Raw genomic sequence first — 10,977 nt, forward strand, 5'->3', positions numbered from 1 at the left:
AATGAATGGATGAGTAATTTTTTAATTATTAGTGCTAAAATCAATAGTGGAACCTTTAAGAATGTACCAGTTGGTGAAAATATTGTCATCCACAAAAAAAGGTATCATGAATCCAGAGGAACTGTCTGCATTTGTCCTTTAATGAGATAAAAAGAAAATAAGAACATTTTAAAATATATCAATGAAAATTTGAACAAAATGTGAAAAAATCATATCAAGGCACCATATAAAGAAAAACAATAGTTGAAGAGTAGGATAACTTATCAAAATGTTTATGGATTTTTAAATGCATTTGAAGCACGTTTTAGAACTTTAAAATATGATTAGTATGAGGCAAAACCCACTTTATTGAAGTGTTAGATAACATTTTCTGCATTCTGATTCAGTTTACACTGCTTTAAGTTTTTGTACATCAGAGCCAGGGAAACAGTGAAGAACTTGAGCTTCCTAATACAATCAATTCTGATCAAGCTAACGCAGACGTAGTTTAACACCACCACCATTTTAAAAAATTAAACAAAAACTAAAACGATTAAAATGATTTAAGACCCCTGCCAAGATTTAAAGTGCAGAATGTTGATATTTTTTCTTTAGTTTTTTATAAGGATTGAAACAGACACCAAGACGAGTAAAAAGGCAAGTATGCAGTTTTGAATCAGCAAAAACACAAAACAGATATTAAAAGCTAAGTGTTTCCTATTGTGCAATTATAGTTAACATGGTCACTTGTTCATTTTCAGATTTTTCATGCATAATCATTTATTTTGAAAATGGCACAAAGGAAAAACTGCTTTTCATTCTTAACATGAACCCTAAACAGTGAGTTTAACTGTACGCACAAATATGTTCTAAAAGAAAATCTTAATCGTTATCAAAATCTAGTTGATGTAGCATTCAGAAATAAAGCATTCCACTTGAAGATGTCTGATATAGTCTAAAACACATTTAGCAGCAATAGCAAACTAATGTCCTTTTTTTTAAATCCAATTCAAATTTTTTACCACAGCAATCCCATTTGGTAAGGTGTACAAACCTAACTTTGCACTAAAAGCTTTCTTTTTTTTAAGTTAAATTCATCCAAAATTTGATCAAATTGAATCTTTCTGCAATACTGTGGGGAGGAGGCCGCTTAGGTGTGAATAGCAATTTTTCCAGGAACTAGAACCATAGGAGTAGCATGAAGCCCAGGGCCAAAAATTGGGAATATTCTCCCTTCAAACTTGTGTGTAAGAGTGACCAAGTGCTTCTCTCTCCCCCCATCCCAGAACGACACCTCTCCCTTATCCATATTTAGCTTGATGCGTATTTTTTCAGGACACTGCGGCACCATTACCTCTGTACGCTTATCAGTGTGGACGGTATACACCCCTTTACTCAGCCCTAGGGCCCACACGCCACGACTTGCGGAGACCGTGAACTTCTTTTTCCGGGTCAAAACCTCTTTGCACACTCCCAGGATCCACTTGGGGTTGTCACCGACAATGACGTCCCATTTGTGTTTACCGGTTTTGTATCCTTCAGTTGCCATGACGAAGACGATGGGGTCAAAGCGCTCTCGGTTGTCAGGAACGGTCATCCGCTCTGAGCTCTCCTTCATGGTGGTGAGATCAGGGCTCAGCGACAGCCATGGGGAAGCTGTGTTCGGGTCGAGCACCACTGGGTCTGCACAGACAGCAAGAAACGACATTTAATGCAACTACTTGAAGGATGTTTCACTTCCTCCTATGGTTTTTACTTGGATAAAGCCCAAATTGTGTAGCTATACTTACAATATTTGATTTGATCCTTCATGTCTTTCCATATGTTGAAGCCCAGAGAGCCAACATGCTTGCCCATGTCTATAAGGGAATCATAAAGAAAGGCTGGATCGGATTCAACCCACTGGGCTCTGTAACAGAAAAGAAAATAATAATAATAAAAAAAAAACAATCAAATGTATTTGTGTTTAAATACTGAGATCCCATAGTAAGGTCATGACTTACTGTCTTTTCACATTCTGAAAATTCTGTAGCATAAAGAAAGACAGCAGAGAGGTTATGAGTTGGAAATTATCCTTGAAGCAAGTTTTACAAGAAAACCTCCAAAAAAACTCAAAATGAGATGGCAAAACAAGCTGCCCCTGGTTACCTTCAAGAGGGCTAAATCCTCATTTCCGATCTCTTTCTTCATTGTGTCAATGAGGGTCTTTAATTCTTTAATTTCCCTCTCTGTCTCCCTAATCATTCTCTGCATGTTTTCGATCTTTTCCTCCTCATCAATGGACAGAGCTTCCAGTCGTTTGGCCTCTTGCTGGTGAAGCACCAGGTGGAGTCGCTCAAATTCTGCCTTGATCATTTTCTCTGCTTCTGAAGCCTGATGCTGTGATGAGTCAGACAGACAAAAAAAAAAAAACAGTGTATATAATTTGTTCTGTTATGTACAATGAAAAATTGTAGAGCTACAATTTTTACTTTTGTAAAAAAAAAAAATTCCACTGAATTCCAACCAATTTGCATCTTTACCAGTCTAATTCTTTTTGTTATAAAAATCGTTTTGTCTGAGTGTTATCAATCATCATTCAAAATTTTGTTCCATGAATCGTAACATGAACACCGTGACAGTAACCTTACCTTGATATACTCCACTGCATTGCTAAACTTCTTGGTCATTTTTTTGTGCGATTCCACTTTCTTTTCAAAAATCTGAACTTTGAAGTTAAGCTCTGCCTGAAAAAGCATGAAGAGAACAGACTTTTAGCAAAGGCATAAATATTATGTTTACTTCAGTTTAGACTCACTGCATCTTAACAGACATAATCTAATTAATATTAAGATTATAAATATCAGTTGGCCAGTGGTGGTGGTGGCAGAATGTCTTGATTAAGCTATTTATTAATAAACTATTACGATATTATCTCTTGAGTGCAAAAGGCCTCAGAAATCATTAAGGTAGGCCGGATTTGGCCCACAGGCCTTGAGTTTAACACAATGTGCTCCAGAGCAACGAAATATGCCCGCCCATGTAAAGGAATTCAACTGAACAGGTCTGAACTGAGTTTTACTCCAGGCGGTTTTTACTGCTGTTAAACAGGTTTGTGTACCAGGATGATTGAATCAGTTATTATATTTAGGTAAAAAATAACTAAAGCAAAGCCTCATATTTGCCCATTTTCTTATTTTTTCTTTTTCATCTGTACTTCCATCATTCTGTGGGTTTTAGTATTTTGGTAAAACTCAAGACTAAATATTACCATATAATTCAAGTTTATAATACTTTGAGGATATTATCCAACAATTATTGATCTCCAAACATTACTCTGCCATATGAATATTGCACACACTGATACTGTGATGATGATGCAATTGTGATATATCTGCAGCTCTAATGTACTTTCATCTTCTTTAAGATTGAATAAGAATGGTAATATCCTACTATGCAAACACTGACATAACCCTGTCTTTCCTTCCATTTCTGTTAGACACAAATCTTCTTTCTTAAAAAAGATACAGCAAATATTTTCTTGGTAAGAGTTATAGTTCTTAAAAAAATGTAAGGGGGTCAAAATCAGTATTGGCAGATCAGACCTCAAAGAAAAGAGGGAACTTTAATCGGCCATCGGTGTATTTCTAAATGTTATAAAACAATTTACATGAACATAATGGGGCAAAGAGTTACGTCTGGATTGTTTTCCATGTTTATGCAGACATTTGAAAAAAACTTTAGGACTTAGTAAACATATTTTGTTCTATTGATATTGTCATTTCTCCATTTATTATGTCTTGTAAATTCATTTAAAAGTATATTATAGAATAGTAATCCAAGTTGTATGAGCTTCAGCAAAGAAAACACTCCAAACCTGTTAGGCGGCTTTACCTTGCACATGGATGTGCCTTCTTTCAGGGACCACAGCCTGTGTCCGATGTGCTGGGAGACACAATCCACGCAGACTGGCTCCTCGTCCTTCTCACAGTACAGCCCCAGCGGCTTCAGGTGCAGGTTGCAGACCTCCTCGCTGAGTTGGACCTGGACGGGCCGCACATTGTTCTGCTTGAGGAAGCTCTCGCAGGCGTCGTTGAGGGCTCGGTTACTGATAGCGCTGCCCTCCCCGTAGGGAACTCTGCATACGGGACACGTCCTGTTGTTGAACTCCCAGCTTTTCTGCTGACATTCCCGACAGAAGCTGTGGGAACACGGCAGCAGGACGGGGTCCCTGAAGATCCCCTGGCATATAGGACACGTCAGGTCCTGCCGGAGAGGCAGAGTGTCCTCCAACATTTCCTCTTCCATGCTCTCAGGCTTTTTGGACCCAAGGTCTACTTTCGTTTTTTATTAAGCCACGCAGACACACTCGACTTTCTTTCAGAGAGGTCAAACAGCCCCAAACCTCTGTTAAAACAAAAAAATAGTTATTCCATAGACAGAGAGAAATGATACAGGTAATTTTACAACACGAACTACGCTCGTCTTACTTTTTGGATTGTTCGTTTCCGCGTTCGTCTTTTTCTTCGTCCTTTGTTCTATAATGGCGGATTACAAGCAATGTATAGGTGCATACCGCCACCTATTGTACATGAGTAGCATTAACTCACATTCATTTTTTGTATCACGAAGATAAATAAATAATGCTTCCCTTACTATATAAATTTACTCTTGATTTTCTTCAGTGTCCAATATTCCTTTAAGACTCAATTCATGTCCTGCCCTTACTGTTTTCCTAAATCTCTCCCTTGTAGGTGCATACTTCACAATGCATCCATCTGTGTTCTACATTTTCTTTCACTCCACGTACCTCTCATTTATTACTGTTTTTCCTCTCAACTAAACACAATATATGACTTCGGTACATCTGACCTACCTTCAATCTCAGCATTATTACTTTCTCTTTTCTGTTTCAATCACTAACATTTTATTAATGCACAACGTTGCTGTGAATGACAATAAAAAGAAGAAACAAATCCAAGTTTTATATTTTAAAACACCACTCTCCAGTGGATATGGAGGTCTTAACAAAAACTAATGGCTCCTTATTAAAAACAGACATATAAAAAGAAAGACATGACCTCAGAAAATAATATTCTATGCTTCAAAATATGTGTTTTTAAGCACTGGTGATATTTTTATGAATGACGGCCCTTGCCAAACTCCCCCTTGTGACGCCCCAGAAACATTCTCTTAACAAAGTAGGTATGTATGGAGGACTAATGCATTGATGGATGAAAACATTCCACATATGTACTCGATTCTGATATGGTATCAGCCATCTTCTGTGATTTTGTCTGTTGGAGCAGAAGCCTATCAACAGATGAGAGGAGGTGGTTAGATAATACAGGCCAGCTGTCTCCCAGGACAACCCCTCGACAAGTACAAGTGGTTGAAGACAGAAGGACTCTGACTAATATAACTTCACTGATAGATAATGTTTCACTTCCCATGAAAGAAGCTGTTACTGAATTGGAGAGCTTCAGTGACAGACTGCTGTATCTTAGATGCACAAAGCAGCGTTAGCATCGATCCTTACTTCCAGGAGCTGCAATATTATAACCATCACTGCTCCCAACAAACTCATACTTAGGTGTGTAGCCTTTTGTAATGTATGCCTTTATACCACCTGTCTGTTTTTCTTCATTCAGCTATGACCAACAGATGGCGCCACTGACCTTTACCAGCACCATAAAAACAGTGACGATCTCTTAAGATAAAGGTAACTTTATTTATATAGCACATTTTCATTTTCAGCAACAAGACAATACAATGTGCTTTACAGGAATTACAAACAAAATAATAAACTAAAGGAAAGTGTAAAAGAAGAAAAACAATCTAATGTTGATCTAAAGTATGTAAACTAGGTGCTCCTGTTGCTAGATAAGTATCCTCTGGTGTAATTCCATTTCTGTGTTGGAAGAGCAGGAGTCTAAAATGTAGTCTAATAATGTTCAGGAGATAGGTCACTTGGACATCTGTTGCAAGGTTGAGTTTAACTGCAATTATTAAAATTAGCAAGCTTTACAAGCTGTTTAAATATAGATAAAATAGTAAAATAAAAATTGGTCAAGTATTTACAGTTGTACCACATTCTCCCCATTTTCAGATGATAGATTCAACAGTTTTAAGAGAGATGCTCAGTTCTTAGGATATTTTATAATCAGATTTTGATTTAAGCGTCTCCTCAAATTTCTCCCTTACCGGTCTGCTGTGGTTCTGTGCCATTATGATGCCATTTATTCACTAAAGTTTTCTGACAAACGTCAGAGGCTTTCAAAGCTACATTATCACTGAAATAAAGTTGTACACAAATGAACTCTACGTAGGTGACTTTTAAAGCCTATGTAGTGCACAGATTTTTGGTCACAGCTAATAAAAACACAACACTGAAGAGTAGAGCATTACATCAGAGAAATTCAGAAAACCAAATTTGTGTCATTAGTGTCCCCAACTCAATTGGGGAGAATTTCCAAACACTTTTTAAACAAGATTTCAACACATTTGTTAACATAAAGAAGATGCTTTTCTATAAATACTGTTTCAGTTCCAAAATATGATGAGGTGCGCTGGCATTGCTTCGTCGCTGTGGAAACAGCACGACTCAACCAACATGCTTCATTTCTTAACTTGTTTTCTGGAACGACGGCACACTGCTCCACTTCAAGCTACCATCTAACTGGAGAGGATATGACCTACTTGTGGCATTTACTGTCTCCAAGGCCACAAGTGCTATTCACTTAATGGAGGTCTTCATACAAACCCTCTTCCATATATGTATCATCTTTCACTCACTCCTCAATATTTTTAAAGAGCGATAGAAGTAGAGAAGAAAATTCTTCCACTCCTCACCAGTTTTCACAACAGATATAGTCATACAGGCTCTTTTAGCAAAGATAGGCATGATGTCCATTTACATTATTTAATTTAGCAATATATGTATTTTGTGTTTCATGTATTATTTTAGTCAGCTCAAAACATAACTAAATGTCCAAGGAATAGTTTCATGCAATGTTTGTGGTCATGTACTCACTGCTCTACACCTGAAATATGGTGAGACTTTTGTGGTGGTGATGGCAGAAGGTGCACATATTAGGTTGCCAAAAATTCACGCTGTGTGCATATTCATCACAGAAAAAGTCAACACCTTAAATCTTCCGAGCTCAAAACGAGGTCTGTTATGCACTCCAGTTAAGTTTTTAGACATCAGCCTTACCAGTTGTCAGTGTTAAAAGTGTCTCATTGGTCAAGTTGAAAATCTCTCAAACAACGTGCTTCAATTTTTATTTTATTAAAACATCCTCAAATTAATAGGGTTGGGTTACCCTAACCCTAACCCTAACCCCTTGACATAAAAAGGAGAAACTAAAAAGGAGCCCCACTAATCTCTGAGGCAACTTTACGTTTTGGGGACAAAATGAGGAACTTTTGGCTTTTGGAGAGTTTCATTTCTCATGTGGTAAACTCAGGTCATGAAATACCAGAAAGCTATGGGAAACAGGAAGATGCTACCAAACCAAATACTGCAGAATTTCTCTTCCACCCCCTTATTTTCCATTCTATTGTCAAATATGAGCCATGAATTTTAAGCAAATATTCAAAAGCACAACACATTAATCCAGAGGGCCAGTTTTGTAGCTTCCCGTTCTGCTTTTTTTTTATTTTAGTGGTTTTAATGCCCACATTATAATCTATAGACTGGTTTCATTTTTAGTCATGGAGTCAGTTAATTATGCTTCTAAAATACATACCACACCACGGCTTGTCAATAGTAGAGACATAAAATGTGGAAAATGCATCAGAATTTAATGAGATACTGCAAGGAAAAACATAAAGTGGAAATGTAAAACTTTTTGTTTTACATTAAATAAGAAGCTGTAATTGTGGCCCAACAGCACTAACCAATCAGAGAAAACAGGAGAATTTCAAAGGTTCAAGGCAAATCTTTAATACACATTTTTTCATGTTACATCAAAAAAGTTACAGTATATTTTATTTGGGATTTTATGTAAGAAATCAGTACACACTAGTCCATTATTCTGAAGAAGAAAGAAAATGGATTTACTGTTTCCACATTTTTTTATAAATTAAAATCTGAGAAGTGTGGTGTTAATTTGTATTCAACCTCTCTTGAGTCCAATTTCAGGATGATCATGTTAACAGGTGATATATCTGAATGTGTTATGTGTGATATGTCTAATGTTTTATTACCCAATTCTACTTTCAACTTCTCCCCAACTTTATTCATAACTTTTCTGGTGTGTTCCTATGTCTTTATGATGTGGATTGCTCGCCAGTATTTTTCAGCAAACCCTGAAAGCCTTTACTGAACATCCATCCATCCATTTTCTGTTCACCCTTGTCCCTAATGGGGTCACGAGGGTTGCTGGTGCCTCTCCAGCTACGTTCCGGGCGAGAGGCGGGATTCACCCTGGACAGGTCGCCAGTCTGTTGCAGGGCAACACAGAGACATACAGGACACACAACCATTCACACACACTCACACCTAGGGAGAATTTAGAGAGACCAATTAACCTGACAGTTTTTGGACTGTGGGAGGAAGCCGGAGAACCCGGAGAGAACCCACCATGTACAGGGAGAACATGCAAACTCCATGCAGAAAAGATCTTGGGCCGGGAATCGAACCCAGGACCTTCTTGCTGCAAGGCAGCAGCTCTTTAGTGAACAAATAAGAAGCAAATACATGCAGATGGACTCTAATTTGGTGCCATTACATACTTAAATTACACAGTATTTTATTTTGGAGAATCAAAATGGGATACGTAGTGCAAACATTCAAATTCATTTTTTTATTTCAAAATTAAAGAACAATATATTTTTTCTTTCCTCTTCAGAATGCTGTAGTTCTTTGTGTCAATTCAGAACATAATAGCTGAAAAAAATGCTTCAACTCTGATTGTAATGTGATAACATATATACAGTGAAAGAGGTGTCATGTCTTGTTGTCACATTACTATGGTGTTCAGAGCAGGTCTGTATTTGCTAAAACAAAGTGTAAGAATGTTTTTGCAGTCATAGAACAAAATGTCACACAGGAAATCCACAGGACGGCTGTGGGTTTTTGATGTTAACAAGTGAGGCTCTATAAGTCATAAATGTTTTTTTATTTTTAAGAGCTTACTCTCCAGTTGGGGATTTACTGCCAGGGACAATTTCAACGTAGGTGTTCTACTATGGTAGATGTGATTATGATTTGACTGAAAAGCTCAAGACTGTCATCATCTCTGACAATGAATTTGAAAGGACAAGTTTATTTTGGACATAGTGGGTTATTTCCCAAAAAGCCAAAAATAGAGTTGAAAATTACAACATAACATAGTTAGATTTCAAAATCTAACTGTTAGATCTTAATATAGTTAGATCTAACTTACTTGTTATCCCAAGCATGTTGGGATAACATACCCAACATGTTATCCCAGTCATATATCACTTCTACCCGTTCTCCTCCCAGTCAGTATCCTCATCTTTCCTTCATAAGGTTTAGTATCAAAGGTCAGAACTTTTTTCAAAAACTTGCCTGAAAAAATGTTATCAGAAACCAAACGTGCTGGAGGGTGTGGCTGTGTTGCTGCAGACTATAACCCCTGGCCACAATTGTTTCTTTAGCCTACCAGGATATAAGGAGCAGTTGGACAAGCACCTCCCAAGTTCTGGTTTCTTCACCAATCTATGGATCCATTCACCAAGAACCTCAGAGTCCCCTGATTAACATTCCACCTACAGTCGTTCTCTACTAAGTCGTCATTTCCAACTTTGCCCTGCCTGTTGATTCTGCAATGTTCTGATCAGTCATCTGGACCTCATGCTTTGTTTTCCACCACTACGACTCGGAACCTTTATGGCACACAAAACTTTGCTACACACCAACCATCCCTCTTCCGACCTGGAACTGGAAGCCTACTTAATTTTTCCTCTAACAATATGACTCATCTTCTTAAATCATATCACTGTTCTAAGTTCTTCTATCTTTGCCAGACACTGCTGAAATATAAACCAAAGTTGTTGTTTTTTTATTTTCACTTTCTTTGTAAGTAATAACTTTATTGTTCATTCTGAGTCCTGTATGTGATTTTGCATGTGGGTCAGGAAATTTCATGACAATCAAACAGTCAGATACCTGATAGTTTTTTCTTGAAACTGCAAGCCACCTCATCTGTAAAGAAAGTTTTGGAATGAGTCATCGTGGTCTTGTTTCAGTTACATCAAAAAAAAAAACCTGTCGATCTTCAAAAGCCACAACACAGCATATTTATACATATGTACACCCATTTACACACATATATTCACATACACTAGGGTTCTTCAAATTATGACCTCAATGGTTGGTTTCCTGTAACTTTTAGGGTCTATTCACACCTGGAAAGTCCTTTAGTCCAGACCAAAAGCAAACTTTATTTTTTTTTCATTTGGTGCAGTTTGCATTCAAAATGTGTTTTTTAGCAAGTGGACCATACTTTATAAACAAAGCCATGCTAGTTATGATCATTGCTGCCATTCGAAAGAAATAAGCGGGGCGCGACAGATAATCACAGACTAGGAAAAAACAAACTTTGGAAGTTCTGCCTGTTGCTTTTTTGTTGTGTGCCTATGTGCTGTAACTGTCAAATAACTGTCAAAAGGATTTCAAACACAGCAGGTTTTGAAATATGATATCAATTTTGGAACAGTATTGATAAATTTGGTTACAAGCTCAATGAGAAGAAATGCTGCAGCATCGCTAAGCTAAAAACTATGGATCAGGTATGTTTCAGAGGATACAGTAGCAAAGTTAGCAACACTGAAGAACTCATTTTAATCATAATGCCCAGCTACGGTGGCTCATGATGTCCAAACAGATGTACATTTTATGTATTTGGTTCAGATACAGGCCGGTCTGTATTCACATTTGAATCAAACCATATTAGAATTAATTTAGAAGTGGGCCAACATCACCTCAAAAAGTGGGTCTCGGCCTGGTTGTTTGGTCTGCACCAGGATTTGCTTGTATTATATTCACAC

At 37.4% G+C, this 10,977-nt stretch overlaps 1 protein-coding gene across 1 annotated transcript; it reads right to left on the reverse strand.

The window, feature by feature from the left end:
• Positions 1 to 119: 119 nt before the first annotated feature.
• trim35-28 (tripartite motif containing 35-28) lies at positions 120 to 4,517 on the reverse strand. The gene is made up of 7 exons (XM_044116413.1): positions 4,449 to 4,517; positions 3,853 to 4,365; positions 2,610 to 2,705; positions 2,128 to 2,358; positions 1,983 to 2,005; positions 1,770 to 1,888; positions 120 to 1,662 (listed from the first exon to the last, which is right to left on the reverse strand). Exons 2-7 carry the CDS (start codon positions 4,264 to 4,266, stop codon positions 1,130 to 1,132), a joined length of 1,416 nt encoding a protein of 471 aa, XP_043972348.1. The 5' UTR covers positions 4,267 to 4,365; positions 4,449 to 4,517; the 3' UTR covers positions 120 to 1,129.
• Between the last annotated feature and the right edge of the window lie 6,460 nt (positions 4,518 to 10,977).

The sequence above is a fragment of the Gambusia affinis genome, linkage group LG05 (genome assembly GCF_019740435.1).
Source record: "Gambusia affinis linkage group LG05, SWU_Gaff_1.0, whole genome shotgun sequence".
Taxonomy (NCBI): Eukaryota; Metazoa; Chordata; class Actinopteri; order Cyprinodontiformes; family Poeciliidae; genus Gambusia; species Gambusia affinis.